At 35.1% G+C, this 22,150-nt stretch overlaps 1 protein-coding gene across 9 annotated transcripts in view; it reads left to right on the forward strand.

Moving 5' to 3' along the window:
- Positions 1–22,150, forward strand: part of LOC128989846 (uncharacterized) — a 232,733-nt gene that overhangs the window by 102,095 nt on the left and 108,488 nt on the right. For all 9 annotated transcript variants that reach the window (XM_054411928.1, XM_054411972.1, XM_054411955.1 and 6 more), the window contains exons 2-4: positions 3,581–3,739; positions 8,944–8,979; positions 14,587–14,613. In XM_054411928.1, the coding sequence (XP_054267903.1) occupies positions 3,581–3,739; positions 8,944–8,979; positions 14,587–14,613 (222 nt within the window). The remainder of the gene's footprint in view (positions 1–3,580; positions 3,740–8,943; positions 8,980–14,586; positions 14,614–22,150) is intronic.

The following is a 22,150-nucleotide window of genomic DNA, read 5'->3' on the forward strand; positions in this document are numbered from 1 at the left end:
GTTTCTAAAGTTAGTTTAGCGACTATAAATAAGACCTAATCCCACTTAAAATAACAAACAACGCTGAAAATATTCTATAACTGATAAGTAAAACAGTATACATTTACAGTGAGTATGTATTATTTATTATACTATTCACCAGTCTATTTATATGTATGGTACTTGACTTTTAATGCCAGTATCACAGTCATTACGTATGATAAATATCATGTATTAATGACTATGCGTGTTTAGCTTGACAAGTTTATCAGCTGTCTATCACTGACCACTGACCAGCTGTGGAATGTGGTCGCAACCAGGTTAGCCAACCATGCAATGTCACCAAGTAGTTCTGCCAACATAACTATAATACATCGGTACGGTTTGGTTATATGATGTTATACAACATGATTACGGCTCCAAACACAATAATTGGATAAGTTTGATATAATTTTGAATGGCTAAAAACATTGTTCACGTAAGTTGTTGTAAAAATGTGGAGATTTTTACTACAATATGTGCACTTATTTTGTCATATCCTTACTATTATTTTACAAACCAATAATTACTAAAAAACTCAAATTGTAGTTCTCACACTTCAATGCAAATATGAATGATATGAAATGATTTTCGTGTTCGTGTCAAAGGAGTCTTTTGAATTGAAATAAATTAAAGAATCTTAATAATATTTTAAATATTTATTATCAATTTTTAATAGTTCTGTGGTACTATAATTTGGTGCAATCGTGTTTTGGATTTGTTTGAACTCACTTTTGGACTTTAGAAACGACTCGTATACTGTATTATTGTTTTCACTTACTCCTGTTGCGGAATAGGTAGACTGTTGAAGCATAATATTGTTTTATGTCCCTGCAACATTTTCTTTCCACGAGGCCACAAAGGGAAATTTAACGCTTGAGACTTGTCGGTTGGTCGCACTGTATCACCAACAATGGTAACCTACCCCATTAGCCTTAGACGCCAAATGAATACTAGCTTTGGCCGCTTCAAAGGATGCCGCCTTCCTACGAAGGACCTTCGATTGTTATCTCAATAAACATTCGGCCCAAGTGTCGAGTTATACGATCCCGTATCGATGTTATCGAAGTGTTTATTGATTCGAATGTTGTACAGGTTTGAGAGATTCGATAAATATGTAATAAAGTGTGAAAGAACAATCACCGTGTACCGATTAGGCCTAAAATGTTAGCAATAACTTTATGCTTTAGGCCTACCTGAAATAATTGATTTATACTCACAGAACTTTATTTCTAAGAATAAGTAACTTGCAAATATTTTATACTTTCTATTCTGTTACAAATTTTAAAACTTGACGTTGTGTGACTACATGCACGTTATATGTCTTAACTAATTAAGAATTATGATAAAACAAATTAAAAACTGGTTTCATGTAATTTGTAAAAAGTGTAAACGATTTTTAAAATATAATCCCGAATGAATTATCTGTGTTTTCAAATTTGTTCAATTGTAAATACAGTTTAATATAATTTATAGTCTAGCCTTATAATGGTGTGACGCGATTTACGCCTGCTTGGTTTGCAATGCACTGTGTTGGGTCGTTTATTGCTCAGTGTGGTAACAAAACCTCCCATTATTTCCACATTGTTATGGTACTCGTAATTTAAAAATGTATAATTTCTTTAAAACGTTCTAATTTAATTTTAAAGAAAGACATGAATCCAAATAAAACAGTTGTGTATTTGTTGTGTTGACAATTTTTTTTGTTGCGTTCGGTAACACAAAGGTGTTAAATTCAGCCCTGCAACTAACACCACGGACAAGCATAGGGATATTTCATTCGTTTTGTCTATGCTATTATCAACGGACTACAACTAACACAAAATGCAAAGCTCTCGCAATTGCTGGCTGTCGCGTCACAATCTTAATGTTGTTAATTTTTATTGCAATCCTTAAATGGCGAGCCATTATCATAAACTAGATAAGCAGCGGACACTCACGAGGTGCACTACCACTGCTGTCATGTGATGTCCTAGATGGCACACAGTGCAAACCAGGAAAACTTGAACTGTTGATTGATTAACTTGCGATATCAATATTATGTTTTTTATCTCGAAATCAAAGACATACAATACGCATATAATATCGATTACGCTAATCTTGTTTTTGTACTGATAAGTTTTTCTAAAGGGTTAGTTTTCAGTTTCTAACAGGCTGCAAGCTTTTTAAATAACAGCTCGTTTCAGAGAGAAAATTCTTTTTTTTCAAGAGCACTGAAACACACCAAGAATGCTAAACAATGGCTTTGACATTGGATTTTGTATCTTTGTTTTAATCCCATTGAAATAAAAGCAGTCTTTGTGTGCGTTGCTCTTAAAACTCTTCTTGTCATACAGACGTTTCTTTGTTTACACTCGTTGTTACAATGTTCAAATATATTTTATTCCAAATATTTTACATCGTAAGACTTTTTTTACAAATACTGGAATAACAGAAAGTTGCAAAGATATAACGACTATTTTAGAAAATACAATTGAAATCAAAAGAATAATGTCGTTGACGTTAGCAACAGCGATCGTTTAAACGGCGACTCCAGTTGAGTTGCTATGTTGGTAACCCTGTGCTCGTTACAGCTGTTTTGTTAACTAATGCTTGTTCAAGTCACTTGCTTAATGGGTATAGTTTGCACTCAAGCTACAAGTTGGAAACACATAACTAGGTTGGGAAATCAAAACTTTCAACTTAATAAAATGTGGATTGTCAATTCGTTTAGTTATTCAAGAAATTTGCAATTCTGTTTTCGTCTATGAGGCACGTTTGAATATAAATATTTAATAATGTTTTAAGTAGTAATTGCTAATTAGTATATTTATAAAAAGTTATTTCATATAACATGTGGCACATGTGCTTTTTTCTCATAACGGAATGGAATTAAACGACTTATATATATTGATGTATGTTTATACAGTTCATCAAACGTATTTAAAGTACACGATTGTAAAATTATATAATTAAAACGTACTTTATATTATTTATATTTGTGTGTTACATTGTTGTTCGATTGAGCTAAATACCGATATATAAATAATGAGCTATACCGGTGCTTGGTGAAATACAGGGTATAGCAAAATCTCTTCGTGATAGTGAAAGAGAGAGACGAATATAGGGAGAGAGGAAGGCAGCAGATCTGTCAGTATATAGCGACAAGCTCATTAGAATAGTTGTCTTGTGTTCTCTTCTGTCTCACATTGATGTGATAATAGGATTAAATTATAACCACCTTAAATCTTTGTGATTACATAAAGTATTTACATCGAGATGGATTCATTTGCTGGTTGCTATAACATAGTTCCTTGTTTAAACATTCACAATGTTGAATTTTACTTCTACCTAATACTATACTACATTATGTAAACTATTTGACGATGTAAGGTTTTGAACGTACTATTATGCACAGCAGTTCTCAGAGAAGTGGGGACGTTTCTTTTTGTACCAAAATGGGAAAACTATTGCATTTGAATATTAAAGTTGTCGGTTAAAAGATTTTTCTTGACCTAGAGTTCAGAGTTGTCTTTGGCGGGTTTGTAGTGTTGTCTCTAATGTATGGATTGTGTTGTTGCAGAACACGATACGGCTGTGCTCCAAGACGGGCAGTTGTGCGGTGACGTTAGGCTGGGAGAACGTCGTACCTAAGACTGAACCTGTCAACAACCACGTACACACGCGACAACACGCCAACAACAACAACAATAACACCACCACCAACAACCACCACGACAAGGTATGTCCACATGCAGTTAGTTGTACTATTTATGTATTCCTGTGTAAAATTTGAAATCCAGTTCAGAAATAGGTATTTAAAACACATCGAAGAGTTAAAATGAACCACTGACAGTGTGTGTGGATGTTAATAACTTGATAGTGTAAGTGTAGATCTCCATCAAGCAAACTAAAGAGACAAAGTATCGTTAAATGTAGAATATTTTATGTCACATCGAAAAAAGAAAAAAAAGAGAAAACCCTGTAAAAAATGTTACTAACATTCATAACAAATTTTCAATTTAATTAAAAGATGTTATTGGTATTTCTGCGCGTTTTAACTGTTAAATCCCCTGAACGAGATAACCAGCGATTTGGATGTAATCGAGTATCAGATGAATTGGAAGATTAGCGCACTCTATAGAGTGGAGTGGAGTGGAGTGGAGTGAGGAGCGATTATTGAGCGGAACAGCTGAGAGGCTGGTAGTTCCGCGAGTGTCCGCTAGGTAGCAACAGCAGGCGGCGCGGCGACTCTAGCGCTGCAGTAGACGTAGTTTACTGGTGAGCTGACAGGTAACGCTAGTAGTCTCTTGCCACTGTCATAAAACAAAACTTTTTAGTACAGTTTTAAAAATGTTTTAAAGTTTTTAGTAATGTTTTAAAATGGATTTGCTGATAATTCACTCAGTAATAATATAACTACAATCCCTTAAAGATTTTTCAGATTTGAATGTTTGATACAGTATTAAAGGTTATGGTACTTTTATCTACACATTTTTATTACAATAAACACATGAATTGTAAAACTTGTTTGCAAACACCTACCTGGTTTGCAATTATTTTGCAATAATTCGTATATTATTTTCCTGCCCTCTTATTAGGTTGTAGTTTTTGCAATACATTGCCTCCATTATATGTTTTTGATTTTTTTTATCCAATTAAAACCTTTTATTTATTTGCGTAGACCATGTGGAGACTTATCCTCAAGTGTCTGCACGTATGTTTATTTGTTTAAATCCGGTGACAGACGTTGGCCTCAGTGTTATGCTACCTATACAATCATGTAAGTGCTTGGAATGGATCAACATGGATGCAGTACCCACAACTAATTACAAATGCATTACCATTACTGAAAATATGCTAGAAAGGTTTGAATTAAAAAAGTAATGTGATTGTTCAAATAGGTTATGTTATACCCAGCCTACCGAAGATGACGAATAAGCTACACAACTCGCCTAGGAATAACATTTAACTCCGGTAACGTAAACATGTGTTGTGTTTATGCGCCAAAGAGGATAACATTTTAGCATTGCAGATAACAGTCGGTGGGAGACGGTCATACACAATTTCACCATTTTACGACGGATTGCATTGTCTTTAACGACGGTGGTGCGACCTTTTACGACGTCGTAACCGCTTTACGACAGCTAGTGACATTGATTAGGCCGTTTACGATTATGTGGCCACTTAGCCGGGCCGCGAACCGGCTGATTGTACATCACTTCTCGCGTAAATGTCACCTACAACGGTGACAGTGTTGTCTGTCTGCCTTGAGAGTTTTTGCTAGAGTAACCAACCTCTGATACTGAGTTTTACACTAACACCCCTCCCCCCATGAAATTTTTACAATGATACCATTGATACCCACGTACCCCAGTTACTTGTTTAAAGAAAAAATTGTCAAACATGAGAAAAATTTAGAAGGTTTTTTATAGTACGATATTGCACTCGGCTGTTCTTGGTCATTGGCCTTTAACTAGCAATTCCATTTAAAGAGACTCGTAGTAACAAACTATGCTGCTCGCTATCATTAGTTAGTATCATTCAATTCAACATATTTTCTGAACATTTTCAGCTTATGGTGTTATCGTGACTTGTCAGTGGGCGCAGATCACTCTGAGGCTAGACTAGAGATAGTACTCTACTCAGCCTGCTACGCCTTTAGCAGCTGTCATTATTCACTTACATTCTCTGTACAGGGCGCCACTGATGACAACGCCAGGGATCCACCTAGGCCCGCGCCACCTCGCACCCTCTCACGACTGTTGTACCTCACTTACATTCTCTGTACAGAGCGCCACACTACCAGAGCCTGCGGGCGCCACTGATGACAACGGCAGGGATCCACCTATGCCCGCGCCACCTCGCCCCCGCTCACGACTGTTGTACCTCACTTACATTCTCTGTACAGAGCGCCACTGATGACAACGGCAGGGAGCCACCTAGGCCCGCGCCCCCACGCACCCTCTCACGACTGTTGTACCTCACTTACATTCTCTGTACAGAGCGCCACTGATGACAACGGCAGGGAGCCACCTAGGCCCGCGCCCCCACGCACCCTCTCACGACTGTTGTACCACACTTACATTCTCTGTACAGAGCGCCACTGATGACAACGGCAGGGAGCCACCTAGGCCCGCGCCCCCACGCACCCTCTCACGACTGTTGTACCACACTTACATTCTCTGTACAGAGCGCCACTGATGACAACGGCAGGGAGCCACCTAGGCCCGCGCTACCTCGCCCCCGCGCACCCTCTCACGACTGTTGTACCTCACTTACATTCTCTGTACAGGGCGCCACACTACCAGAGCCTGCGGGCGCCACTGATGACAACGGCAGGGAGCCACCTAGGCCCGCGCCACCTCGCCCCCGCGCACCCTCTCACGACTGTTGTACCTCACTTACATTCTCTGTACAGGGCGCCACACTACCAGAGTCTGCGGGCGCCACTGATGACAACGGCAGGGAGCCACCTAGGCCCGCGCTACCTCGCCCCCGCGCACCCTCTCACGACTGTTGTACCTCACTTACATTCTCTGTACAGGGCGCCACACTACCAGAGCCTGCGGGCGCCACTGATGACAACGGCAGGGAGCCACCTAGGCCCGCGCCACCTCGCCCCCGCGCACCCTCTCACGACTGTTGTACCTCACTTACATTCTCTGTACAGGGCGCCACACTACCAGAGCCTGCGGGCGCCACTGATGACAACGGCAGGGAGCCACCTAGGCCCGCGCCACCTCGCCCCCGCGCACCCTCTCACGACTGTTGTACCTCACTTACATTCTCTGTACAGGGCGCCTCACTACCAGAGCCTGCGGGCGCCACTGATGACAATGGCAGGGAGCCACCTAGGCCCGCGCCACCTCGCCCCCGCGCACCCTCTCACGACTGTTGTACCTCACTTACATTCTCTGTACAGGGCGCCTCACTACCAGAACCTGCGGGCGCCACTGATGACAACGGCAGGGAGCCACCTAGGCCCGCGCTACCTCGCCCCCGCGCACCCTCTCACAACTGTTGTACCTCACTTACATTCTCTGTACAGGGCGTCACACTACCAGAGCCTGCGGGCGCCACTGATGACAACGGCAGGGAGCCACCTAGGCCCGCGCTACCTCGCCCCCGCGCACCCTCTCACGACTGTTGTACCTCACTTACATTCTCTGTACAGGGCGTCACACTACCAGAGCCTGCGGGCGCCACTGATGACAACGGCAGGGAGCCACCTAGGCCCGCGCTACCTCGCCCCCGCGCACCCTCTCACAACTGTTTTACCTCACTTACATTCTCTGTACAGGGCGTCACACTACCAGAGCCTGCGGGCGCCACTGATGACAACGGCAGGGAGCCACCTAGGCCCGCGCTACCTCACCCCCGCGCACCCTCTCACGACTGTTGTACCTCACTTACATTCTCTGTACAGGGCGTCACACTACCAGAGCCTGCGGGCGCCACTGATGACAACGGCAGGGAGCCACCTAGGCCCGCGCTACCTCGCCCCCGCGCACCCTCTCACGACCGCCTGTCCGACGTAAGTCACATTTCCTACCATTGTTTTTATTTCCGTGACTTTAACACTCTTCTTAACACTATTATTGTATTATTTCCTATAATTTCCACCAACTAACAAATTGTTAACACTGCCAATTAGTGAAACTTATCAATAACCTAAATACTTATTACTAGTATTTTATTAATTGAAATAGTGCTATTCGAATTAAAATACAAAATGCTTGATTATATATCGTAGTTTTTAATTTGAACTTTCGTGCATTACAGCCTTTTACGTTTGCATGTTTTTTTTTATCAAAGGCTACTGCATTTACTTGACTTTTGTAGCCCAAATAAAATATATTAGAACTAGTCTATACTTTAAGTTTAACCCTGCATGTATTTTTGTTAAATTCTGCATGTGGTTTAGGTAGCAGTTATTAACTCTTTTTACAAGCAAAATGTAAACAAAACCATAAAAATATCCATGTTAATGATTGAAAAAGTAAAGTGATGTCCTTGCTCTCTCTCTCTCTATAAAATCTATGATATAAATACTATTGTTTAATAATTTTAAAATGTTAAACAGCAAATAAACTGAAACTAGTTTCATATTATTTTTTGAAATGCTAATCGTAAATTTGGGTTCATACTCTTAAACTTAAATTTAAGTAATGTTTTAAAATACTTAATCCCAAACCTATTGAGAGTTTCTGTTTTTATGTTGCGTTGTTTTCATCCCTGAATCTGGAATCTCTTCTTTATTTTCTCCCCTCCTAAGCCAGTTTAATTAATTAATTGTTTTCTGTCCAGACTGAAGCGCCTAGCGTGGTAGCAGGTCAAACTACGGGAGACTTCTACTGCTTACTGCTTACTGCTACTGCTTATATACAGCACTAATAGTGCTTGGCAATATGCATTGATTTTTAATGTTTCTTAAGATAATAGTAATAATAGGGAATTCATTTCAATAGCCTAATGTATCTGTATAAGCTAATTTAACCTATTGAAACTATTAGATAAATGAGTGAGTATTTCGTGATCTATAATAGTCATAGTTATTTTTTTGTTTTGGTTCTTTTCAGAAAATGTAATAACATTTGTTCAACTTTAACCTAAGTTATTAACTTTATATTCATGCAATTTTATTTCATTTCACTAGTTTTTTAAGGTTTGATAATTTACAAAAAAAAAATTATTAATTGTGGGGGGCGTGGATTTCTTTAAAAGTCATCTTCAGAGAATCTTTTGATTTCGAAACATTTGTTGGATTTAGGTAGGTAGTATTCTTGTTTTATTTAACATCGATTTATTCAATGATCAAGCTTTTGATGTAATGTACTAACATTTGTCTTTGTTTTCAGGGGATTTAATATTTCCCTTTTTATAATTGTATATGTAATAGTTATTAATAGTCCATATAGTGTCTAATTTTAAACGTATTTACAGGCAAGCAGTCGCTGCAGCAGTGGACGTGGATATATCGTAAGTATAGTTATATTTGTTTGTACCAAGTCTTGCAAATATTTCTTGCAGTAAACTTTCCTATTAGTTTTTATATCTTTAACAGCAATTAATTATTTTAAGTGGTAAACAGAGATTCGAGTTCAGTACGGTTACAGTAAGAATGATCTGCAATTCTTCTAAAAGAAATGCATCGTTTTAACAGTGTTCCCCAATCACTAACCTCATCTCATTATTCAGAGCTCGTTTCCTAAAACCTTTTTTGGTTTAAATATGTTTTTGGCAATTCAATATGTTTTTGGCAATTCAATATGTTTTTGGCAATGCAATATGTTTTTGGCAATTCAATATGTTTTTGGCAATTCAATATGTTTTTGGCAATTCAATATACATTTAATAAGTCATATTGCCTTTAGATTTGTTACAGGAAATCATTACATAAGATAACGTAGAAAGTCTTGTCATATTTAATAAACTGAATTTCATGAAGAAAATCAAATAATAAAACACGCTGGTGTAGCAGTTTTAAAGTTTAATCAGTCACAAACTTTCAAACAAAGTTAAACTTGTAATATTATAAAAGTTTGCTCTCAATTTAACCAAAGTTAATTGAAGAAGGTTATGGAACAACAACAAAACTTTACCTAAGCGAGAGCGAGTAGAGAAGTAGTTGATCAAACTTGATCCTTGGGGGCACCTTCCAGAGTTTTGGGATCCAAACGTGTGTTCATCATCAAAACTGAATTCAAATTTTTTTTATCAAGACCAACAATGCAATTTTATTAGGACGTGAGCAAATGCTAGAATCAAGGGGTTGGGTTGCTGGTTGGCTTAAAATAAAAAATGCCACATTGCGAAAAGTGTTATTATACTATGAGATTATATTTTGGAGTACTGTACTAGCTATCACATGTATAAATGGTTTTAGAACCAATGCATTTGGAATTGTTCTAAGCCATATATTAGAGTAATTTATTCATACAGATTGATTATAAAAAGAGTTTGTGCTGTACTCCTCTACCACTGTAACACCATTTGCTTACTAAACACTGCATCTGCATGATTTAATTTTATATTAAAAAAATACACAGCAAAAATGCAACTTCAGGTGTATTATTTATAAACAGTGACTTTATTTTAAATTAAATTTTAATTTGTTATTAGTTAATAAATCATAAGATTAATTGGCTTGTCAAACCTTTTAGTCAGTTTACAATTCCAGCCTTACTCATTTGATCTAATACAGTACACTCTTTATTCCTCTAGTTTACTCCATCACCAACCCCTCTTGTAAACTCAGCTTAGAGATTAACACGTTTAATCAACACAAACTTTTCAAACAATTATGTAATCTAAAAAAATGTAAAAAATTGTAAAAAAATGATTGCGGCAAAAGTAGGTAAATGCAGAAATTAGTTACTTTGCGTGCTATAATCAGTGCAAGAAGTTCACTTTGTCAGGTAACTGTAGGAAAAAATATTCTTAGCTGAAATTGCTGATAAGTAAGGCAATACTATGTGACTACTGTGAACAGATTCTAAATTATCAGTGTTCCACAACAAATTTCCATAACAATCACTTTTAAAAGAAAATGTATATTTGATTTACTAAGTAACTTATACATTTTGTATTAGGCAACAACCTGAGACTATTTATAATACAGCAAGTCAGGCAAAAACAATCTGTGATTATTCCCAAAGCAACTATAAGTCAAGGATCTAATCAGTTATTAATTCAAGCGCGGTGATAAGTTCAATTTTCCAGCTGAGCGGTTTCTATCGGCGATCGCCACGCTGTCATCACCCCCGGCGGTGGATTATTGAACTAGTTAATGAGGTGTTCCGTATCTGATATCTGATTGGCAATTAAATTGCCATTCGCTCTGCTATCACAATGTGATTTATTGGCGTGGTTGGTGATTGAAATGTTGTTACTCCTATTAATTTATCAACTTCAACGATTGTTATTATTCAATTTTTTATATTTATTTAACTTTTTAATATTAGGCTATGTTATTTATCAAAATATTATTTTATTACCGAAACATGAAACGTTTTGACATTTATACTGTTGCTTATTCGATGTTTGTACTGATACTTTTTAAATTAATTTGATCTCAATAATTTTGTTATCTATATAATTAATACTTCGCCATTTCTTAACCGAGTTTATCCATTGACGTCTCATTGGAAAGAGCGTGTCGCGTAGATTTGCAAACTGGCCTTTTTTTTTAAAAAGTCCCTTGGGCTCTGCCCCAGTGGCTTTTAAAGTTCCCATGTTATCCTTATGAAGAACATAATTGTTTACATTTTGATCAGCTGTATAATTTAATTGCTGTTATTTATTTTTCAATTCAAAGTCTTTTAAACTCATAGGATATTATGATGACTTTTATTTGTTTTAAAATAACTACTTTACTTCTTTGTAATTGCTCGATTTCGAGCAACGTGTTTACTAGTAATTATAAATTAGTCACACACCCTTGACGACTTTGAACATTTGCGGCTGCATCAAATAAATATAATGTTAAGTTAACTCACTCTTGTTCAAGCTTTTGATAGTTGTACAAACCAATTTAAAGTTAATTGCCAATTTTGGTTTTCCCCAATGAAACATTTTACACGTTTTTCCCTTCGTTGTATTAATAGTGAGTAATTTTGCTTCCACAACGCTTTTCTCACTATAAATTTCTCTTAATCTCCCGTAATCGTCCTTAAATCTTTTAAAATGTTAATCCTTTGAGTATTCGCCTAATTTCAACCATAATCTCTGTTCAATACAATGCAGGCGTACTAATTACATACTTCACCTCATTGGCTTAGCAATGATTGAATAGCTGGTAATTGGCTGTGCTGTTGTGTAGTGTAGTTGATGGATTATTGGTTGTTATGTGTCAGCGATATATCTGACTGAGTCACCTTAATAGGACCTTAATAGACTGAGCCACTTAATATATTTACAATAATTATAAAAGGAAATGATCAAGATTTGTCAAGAGCAAATTATTTATTCACCATTTCTATAGGTAGAGATGTAATAGAATGTTCACTATCATGGCCGATTTATTTCATTTTGTTTTCTTTTAAAATAGTAAATAGAAAACTGATCTTTTGAAATATGTTACGTTGTTAAAACTTGTTAATAGATAACAATAAAAAATATTTCTTTTCCAGACGTAAAACGATATACTTCTAAGCACAATTACCCGTCGTTTGAAGAAACAGTTGTTCATAAAGAGCCTGTAAAGTTAAAGAAACCAACTCATAAAATTATAGTAGTTGTTTGCGCCAATTTTTGAACGCTCAACCAATAGCCAATAAGCTAATAGCGTTAAGTGGGGGAAAGTTGGCAGTACTGCAAACAATGCTGTTACGACAACTGATTGGCTGAATGGTCAGTTTGGTCAACAACGCTGTAATAATGTACCATTAAACTTACAGTGTCTGTACAAAGGGAAATTACTTCTAGGAATCGCCATGCGTTTTTTATAGTTTCTCAGTTACTCCATCACACCACCATTACAACATCAACCTCTTTTGAAGTTACGGTGGAATAAAACTATTTCTTTTGCCGATAGTATAATTGAAAATTTATTATAACTTCACGCTTGAGCTAATATAGTTACCTTATTGTTTTGCCAGTAAAACAAAGTTGGCGTAATTTATTTTTGAGTTGAGTTATCTAACTTTAATATAGTTTGAATGTTTATATCAAATTTGAAAGGGTTATGACGTACCCTTTATACACTCAGTTTTTTAGTAAAATTTTATTAAATCTATTTCCCGGGAAATGTAAAATTAATAAATTACAGATTTAACTTATAATTGTTTCTTATTTTTACAGCAAAAGTTTATTTTCTAAATACATCCTTTACTAAAATCGCAAAATGGTTCGTAGTTAATTGAAACAACCAAAATTGCTTTATAATTTAATGCTTTTAAAGAATGACATTTTCATCCAATGTCATAAGTAGGTCACTTCAAGTCGAGAAATTAATGAAAGTGGTAAAATAGTGGTGCGTGTATCATAAATATTATAACAAGGAAGCACGTGCGGTGGCGGCATGGGCGGCATATACTATGAGACCCCACCTAGCCACTATTGACCTGACGAGGCGATTGCTAATTTAATGAAGTTTAACTACTAGGCACCCAGTGCAATTTACTACTGAATATTTCATGCATTTAGGTTGAACATACTAGGTATATCGAGAAATTAAGTGGGCTCCGTCATACCTCAAAGTGGACTGTTGTTGGCAATGGAAAGTATGGAGAATAGTCTCGTAATACAGTATTAAATTAATAAACACAGTAACACAATGTTGTACAGCCAGTGATCACAAGTGATATACAGTAGTGATGCTAAGGGCAATTTTGAATAAAAACCGCGGTCAAGGTGAAACATATTGTGTAGGGGTAAGTTTTTGTTTCTGTATTAAAATCACGTATATATGACCAACTCAATTTTAATAAAAGCATATTAACGATCTTAGTAGTCCTAAATTGTAAACTTTTGTATTTTACTACATTTTAGTTTTTTGCATTTTATGCTGTCTTTTATTTTCAATCTGCGTTTTTTCTGTTATTTGATAACCTATTTATGCCTGGTATTATATTTTTTTTAAATTAGGTTAGATAATGGGGTGTTTTAATTATTATCTTCATATAAATAACACTTTCACATATAAAAATGGTTACAGTGAAATTAAATCCATTGATCCTTTTTAAATCAAGTAAACAATGTTTAGGTACAGTAAAAAATAACTTGATGCATATTGTATGATTATTTAACCAATAAAAAAAATATTTTCTAAAAGGCTTGCATAAACCATTTATTTATTATTCAGTGGAAATAACAAAAACTGTTTCTTAAGTTATATCTGTATAATCAACAACCATCTCATTTTAAGGCAAGATAAATCAACTTTTCTCCCCTCACATCCTCTTATACAAAAGTACATTTCTTACACTAATAACTTACGTAAAATACTTGACTCACTTGTTTTGACAGTTATAGTATACACTTTTTACAAAGTAAAATTCAAGGGCTATATTGATTACTATTCAATTTGTGTTGCTGTACTGTAATTATTTAATATTTTAGCATATATCTTGAGCAATTAATTTATTTAGCTTCCTTTTTAAAGGCTATGTAGGCCTATTTATTTGAGTATGTATGTACTGTATTTAAATGATCAATAACAAACCATTGATAAAGGTAACCTAAACGGTTTTCTTTAGTCTCCGTATTTACATTTCATGTTCATAAATAGTTGCAGCAGTTTAAATCCAAACAAATATTTGAACGCATTTATGAATTTAAATTAAAGAAGTTTATTGTTCAAAAATATTATGTCCGTTGTATCAATTATTAGTCTGGTAATTAATTGTATTGTACTCAATATTATTTGTTGTTGTATTGACTTGGCCAATACAAGTTTGTTAATTTAGCCCAACAAATGACTTTTTGACTTATAAATGCTAACAATTAACTTTTTGATAATCATTTTGAACATTGTGTTGTTGGTATGCACTAAATAAAAACGAAAATTCTGTTATACAAAACTTAAATATGTACATAATACATATTACAATGATCTGATATTAAGTAATGTTGTTTCTGTTTCAGTGTGATAGTGAAGGAGACGATGATAAGGTAAGAACACTACTGTATAAATATGTCCCTCTTTGGTTTTATTCCTTCAGGTCCTTAGTAAAAGGAATTGTAGGCCACAATAAATGTCAAACACAACACATTTTTATAGACGAGTTTATTGACAATCTGTCATAACAACAATGCATATAATGCTATCAAATACATTATGTCAAATACAAGTGATTATTGCATTGCCAACCAATGTGTACTCAGTATAATATTGTATTATTGTCGATTATTGTGTTGGTTGCATTATTGGCTAATATAATTGAACACACAACTTTGATATGTGGTTATAATGTCAAAGAGCCAATAACAGCTCGCCATGACTATTACCCTTTACACAAACAGATTAATGGAAGTGGATACCAATGTTTAATATTGATCAGCACATTTTGCACCACTAGAACCATTAGGCTATGGCAAATAGTCATGTAAGCAACTAGTCAATGTAGCAAATAAATTGTCTGCAACTAATCATTGTTGCAGAATACACTACCAGCAACTAATAAATATTTGTTGCAAACATACTACTGAATTTGACACAGTAGCTACTAAGTTACATATTAACACCTAACTACTATACGGACTACTGTAACCCGTTTATTATGACGACAAAAATTTAATAATATTATAATATTATAGCATTACAAATGTTCAGAACCAAAACCTCGATCAAATTTAAGCGTTTAATTACTTACAACTGTTCGTCTTTGGAAAGTTGATTTTAAGTCTAGGAAAACGGAGCAGCAATTCAATATCGAGATGACTTTGATCTTGTATGGATGTGATTTGATTCTCCTCCTACATGAGAAATCCCGCTGTACCAATATTTATTAAAGAATCCTCTGCTCCGTTTTAACCACCCAGCATGTATTGTTAATAAATTACTTATTATATTGGATTTGTAACATTTTATCTTATAAAAAATAAGGTAATAAAGAGTAGGCTAATAATGTGAATAGGAATTTTAGGAAAAGAAATACAGGGCAGAAAAGGGCAGTTGCTTAGTTTGGCGTCATACAGACTAACTGAGAGAGAACGATTTTGGGGGTCGGAAGCCCATTTTGGAGCTCATTTCGTTAATCGCATCCCTTACTAGCCGAGTCAGCTGCTTCCTGAAAATATTGGTTCAGCTAAATGAAATTGATTTTTCTCTTGTGTAGTTTCTGTTAGATAGGGTTAACATGTTTGGATTGTAAATTGCAAGTAATATTAAGTATGTATTTAAAAAAATAACCTCATACTATACTGGGTAAGAGTGTTAAATTGTTGGCATATAACCCAGGACATGTAATTAATTAATTTAAATTCTTCTTAATGTTGGCTTTAGGCCTGCACCTATGATTAAACAGTTTTCTTATCGAATTATTCAAATAAAACCAACCAGTTTGGGATAGTCAATACCTTCTCTTACCCAATACACCTTGTAGACAACCAACCCTAGTCTAATCTGAAACCCCATAACCTTCCCCTACAGCAGTTTATAGGATTACACGCATGATAGTACAGTGGAGAAGTATGGATTAGTTTAGGGTGGGTTAGTCCAGGTGTACAGACTTACAATACAACACAGTATGTAGGTAAGGGGGAACAATTAAGGGTTGTTTATGATTGATTTACTCTCCCCATGTTTGGTGATACTCCACCTACCCTCTCTTTGACAGTCCCCAAGTGGTGTTAGATTCCGGGGCTGATTAATTTACCAACCCCTTAAACTTGACAGGTGATGTGTTATGACATTGTTGTCATTTGGTAAGTGGTTTACAATAGGTGGAAATAAGGTCGAATTTACATATTAGCAGCATGGAGGTCCTTTCCACCATTCAGATTAGATTAATACTAACCTACCCTGAGTATTTAATTAAATATTTTGAAACTGTTACTTTTCTTTATAGCGGAACAGACAGATTTTATGAATATACATGTTATGTATGTTAATATACATTTTATTATACATGTTATTATACATGTATCATAAATAAAACCCAGTACCGTTATGCATTCTCGGATGATGTAATTTTACTTTATTAAGGTAATTTTATAAAAAGTTGTCAATGTTTTATAATGTAAGCATTTATAAAATTCACTACTCACTCTATTCGGAACACATTTTAACCTAGTGGGGCATTGTATTAACATGTACCTACGACCAAATCCATACATGGTCCTGAACATTTTAAATGTGATTTTGATATATCAAAATAAAAAAATTTCTAAATGATTCAATTATTTACAAATTTATATAATTAATCAAATTATTTTACCCTAAATCTTGTATAATAATCGTTAAACTGTCGAGTAGCGATATAAACATAATAGGCATAAACGTACGACCGTAAAGCTAATGACAGCTGATTGGTGTCGTAAAAGGCGGGAATTGATGCGGCTCTAGTGATTCAACCGAACCTAACGAAATTACCCTCGAGAAGTGGCGGGGTATTTGCATAAAAGAGTAGAACGCTTTAATAGATTCCTGAGTTATTGGGAGTGACAAAAGCAGCAGCAATGAACATCAATTACCCGCCAAAGTTGGTGAGTCGCCGTTGGCGCGGGAAACGCTAATTGGCTGACAGTTGATTGTCGACTTGGTGGTAGATTTATTATCGACGGACCAGCTAGGCGTCTTAATTAACTGATCTGTGCCTACGAATCTATTCAAGTATCACCCAAACTAACTAGCAAACTGTTTATTATTCCCAAAGAAACAAACATAATACGTAGGCTATTAGACCAGTTATAAATAGATGCTAATTACAATCAATTTGTTTACGCACTTGGTACGCAAAAATCCTTTAAATCACGCCTCCTGTTTGATTTAAAATTAAAGTTTCTGATGAAGGTATGCATTTCGGATGATTACTCGAGTAAATAAATGTAGCAGAGAACTCATTATACATATTTATGGGCTTAAACTACCACTCTCTTGACTTATCATAATCTTAAACCGTATAGAATGAGTTTGGAAACGAGTAGACATTTCTATCATATCACTGACAATACCAAGTAATGTACTAGAATAATAAAACAACACCATTAGGTGTTATACTTCATTCTTGAGATTCTCGCACAGACTGTTTGATTTATTGGGACGGAAATTTATTGTTATAAATAAATAAAATACCTTTAATAAACAAGCTTCCTCAGTTCAGTAGATAACGTAAAAAGTTATACAGACGCGAACGCAAAGTAAAAAAAAGTATGGTAGTTGGTTAACTGCTTCGGATTGAACAAAACATCGTTTATGCAGAGCCATGATGCGTTTTATCACACGTATAACTGAGTCGGGCCGTTCCAGAGTTAATAAAATGCTCGAAAGAGACGTTTCGAGGTATTAAATGTAATTTAACGACCGTTGCTCGAGGTATAAAACCTTTATTTGCTCGTGCTTATGTACTAACTCATAACCCTTTATCAGCTGTAACTGGATTGATAGGTGCTCACTACTTGATAATAATGGGATGTGCAAGAGCGATGAATACGTCGTTTATATAGCTTATTGTATTAACAATGAACAATTATCAATGTTTAAATGTCCAACTAGATTATAATATAGTAAGACTAAATCGATGTGAAACATATTAAATAATTAGTTACTCTTATATTATGAACGTGGGCATTACAGATATACAATCACAGTTTAGTGTATAAAACTGCAGTTACTATCAACACTATTGTTCACAGTCAGCAGGCATAAAATACCCACAGTTTGTTGCAGTATCGTTTAACCCAGCCAGTCGAGTTCATACCGGAGCGTTTACTGATACAGTATACTGTATAATGTACGTTGAAATGAGATCTAAAAGTCGAAAGCTTTTTCCTCCGTCTGGGTTGCATCGCTAAGACACTCAATCGATATTGGAGTAATTTCAGATTCTCTTGGAGTTCGTTACCATGGTGACGACTTACATTACATTAAATCAAATTCCCTCTTTCCCCTTCTCCACTCATTTTAGGGATGCTCCGAAGAAAAAGTAAAGAATAGCGAAGAAGGTTATATTTTTGGTTTATAATTTTGGTTCAAAATACTATGGCTTTCAGTATAGTGTAAATGAGCTACCGGTAGTGGGATATAGACAATCTATTTTCTCGCTGAGTGGAAGCCAGCATTAGAATAGTAAAACAAGTTTTAAACATGTACTCATCGAAGAAAATAATTCTACGAAATTAAAATGTGGTGTAAAAAATTATTAAATATTTTAATGTTAGTCTCACAGCAAAATATTAGTTTAAAGAACCTCTTAAGTTGTTGCATAAACAGTTCAACTTTGTGTTTGGAAAACTGCTATCACTAAATTATTTACAGAGAAGCAAGTTTCCAAATTAGGTAAATTTCTCTTTGTAGGGTTGGCAGAACAATTATTGCGGTACCAAGAGGTGGCTAATTAGGTTAGGATAAGGGATCGGCAAAGTTAAATTGGCGAGAGATGCAAGAAGGGTAGGTTCAGCTTCTTGCCGCTCACAAAGGATTTCCATTTTAATAACGCAGTTTCCGGTCGGAAACAGAAAGGGGATTGTTTTTAGTCGTTGTCGTTGTCGTTGTGACATCAAAGTTGAGATGGTAGAGAATGAAGAATAATATTAAAGTGAGTTATGTCTTTCACAGCTACGGTTTTGTTTGCAGACTATTAAGTTGAATTTGTGTACAGACATTTAACACTACCTTAAAAAAATATAGGCAGGTCTAGTTAAGAATATAAGGACTAGAAATAAATATTCTTTGGTGAATTTATTATTAAAAAAGTAAAATATTAAAATTTGTTTCTTTTGCCACAATTTTATTATTTTGCCACGAAAGGATCATGAAAGGCTAGTCAATCCACTTTTGTTTATTGTTAAAACCCGCTAAGTATAAACTATTAGATTTTTGCAATATAATTATTTACACAGTATGTATCATTACGTTTGTTGATTATAGATGGTATAGAATTGATTTGTTTGTGTTATTTGTTAAAATAATATTGCATTATGCTAGACAATAGTCATAAGAAACTGAAAACTTGCTTAAGTCATTACACCTGAACATTTTTAATGCTTTGTAAATGCATATTCCAGTATTGATGTAAAGCGTAAGCTAACCGCTTGGTAGTTTTGTATGCAATTTAGACGTTTTAGCTGGTATTTTAGGAAAGCTAGTTAAGTTTAGTAAATTAAAGTTGCATCTTTTATCAGGCCTATGATTTTGATTTTACTCAAAATTAAAGCATACGCTGCAAACTCTTTTTATATGTTTACTCTTTTACTCTCCCTTATTGACATACTTGTTGTGTTTTGTCAGTATTGCTTAAAGCAGGTTTCTCTATTATAATAGGTAGGTGTACTTGGATTTACTTACATCGTAAAACTTACAAAAATCTTTCCCACATCTGGTTTGTGCCCTTTAATGTAGACTGATAACAACTAGACTAGGAACAGGCACCTGCCCATGTAGGCCTATCCCAAAGCACGGCAGATTTCACCTTCAAATTTTTTAGTACAGTATCTCCTTCTCTGCTATACGTTTCATTTCAATCGGGATAAATAAACATTTTTCATTTCATTGCTGAAAATTATTGGCGGCCCTGTTACAAAAAGGTTTTAATTCTAAATAACTCAGCCATTTATTTATCCAACAGAGTAATAAGCCTACTCGTATAACGTGTTTGGATCTGTTTGTAAAAGGAAGACTATCCGAATTTTCATTGTTACTTTTCAAAAAATCTCTCCAGCCTCAAGTTCCCTTTCCACGTCGAAGAAGACGTTATTAAAATGGAAATCCTTTGTGTAAGAATAAGAAGAAGACGCTTGTAGGTTTTCACCCTCCTTCCCCCTCTCTTTCTTGTCAAGTCTTGCCGCCAGATTTCGCTGATCCCTTATCATGTAACCTAATTAGTAGCCTCTCTATGTCGTCATTCCGCCAAACTTTCAATATAACAACTCCAAATATCCTTGTATACAGATAAGAAAGTTAAATATATTCCTTCTACAAGTTTTAGATCACTTATTAAACACTTGTGTAGATTTCTGAGACGAAACTAGTTGAACGTTATCTACAATATTCTTCAGTTTTTGTTTCTTCCTGAGCTTGTCTCATTATGTGTTTTTGGACGTTAACGTCTACGTGTCAATCGAGATTTGACAATACACATACTGCTTACATTGTCAGCAGAACGGTTTTCACCCTAGTAGTGTGTGTTACGGAGATGTAGAACAGCTGGAGACCTAACGAACACAGTTGACGGCCAGTTGTAGACTTTATTATATTTGTCTGCAACCTTCCATACTAAAACAACACCCTTTCCAACCTTCTTCTAAAGACTTTCATTCTGAACTCTTGGTAAAACTTGGCAATAACATTTACAAATAATGGTAAATAACTAATTTATTAATTACGTCAAGAACACAAACAAACTTAACCATTTAAATAAAACGAGGAAACCCGTCCTCAAATTTGCACATATTTATATGGTTCGTCCTGAAAATTCGTCTTCGAGGGCTTAAAAATCATGCAATACCCTTTCACCTTTCAAAGATGAATTTATAGCTAAAGAAAATCCATTAAAAATCACGCAATAAAAACTAGATAATCTGATTTTTAAGTCAAATAGTCCTATGATATAGAAAACACTACTAATTTACAATATAAAATATATGTATTGTAGATATACAGTATACCATAAAGAGTATAATTTACACACATCAATCATAAATCAATTATCAATAAAGAAAGTATTAACATACATTTTGTATAAGGGTTTGTCTACAAGTTAACAATCTGACTGAGTTGTTAATTAATCTTCTGAAGGTACTTTAAGGTTAAACTACTATTAATTCACATTTAAAACTGTTAAAAAGAAAGTTAATATAAAGTACCTCGATTGTGTATAATTATTATTATTCAATGTCATTGAACTAGAACACGTTCGTCGCTTGAGACTAAACGTGACGTAACGTATACGTACGAGATACACATTTCAACACCAAACGACGAAACGAGGCGTCAAACTATAAAAAGAGGAACGAGGAGCGCGACAAACCGTGGAATTGGCTGAGCTCGAGCTCAACCGATGAAACTCAAGAAAACTCAAATCTTATAAGAACCATCCGTCTCTGATACAACGTGTTGACTTTTCTTAGCATATTGTTGGCTTTTGTTTCTTTCAATCTATCCAGCGAAATATGTTTGTTTTCGTATGCCATAATTAATCTATTATTTATAATTTATACTTTGATTTTGTTAGGATAAAGTAAAAACGTAGAGTATTTATAATACCCCCGCCGCAGCAAACCTGCCGACTAAGCGAATTTCCATTTGTCGAATTGATTTTCAGTTAAATATATTTTAATAACATTAGGTTTAACGAGTACCTAGGTTTGCTGCTACAAGGAAACTAATAGTGTGTTTTTGAGTAAAATATTGATAGCTTAGTACAAAATAAATAAATTTGCCAAGTTTGATCAAAATATATCCATAAACAAGCAAACTACAACATTTGACAATATTCTCCATAAGAATAACATGGGAATTTTAAATTTAATTTTTTTTTAATTTTCTCCG

This window comes from Macrosteles quadrilineatus, unplaced genomic scaffold (genome assembly GCF_028750875.1).
Source record: "Macrosteles quadrilineatus isolate MER2022 unplaced genomic scaffold, UCM_ALF_1.0 Scaffold_1__1_contigs__length_201487025, whole genome shotgun sequence".
Classification (NCBI taxonomy): Eukaryota; Metazoa; Arthropoda; class Insecta; order Hemiptera; family Cicadellidae; genus Macrosteles; species Macrosteles quadrilineatus.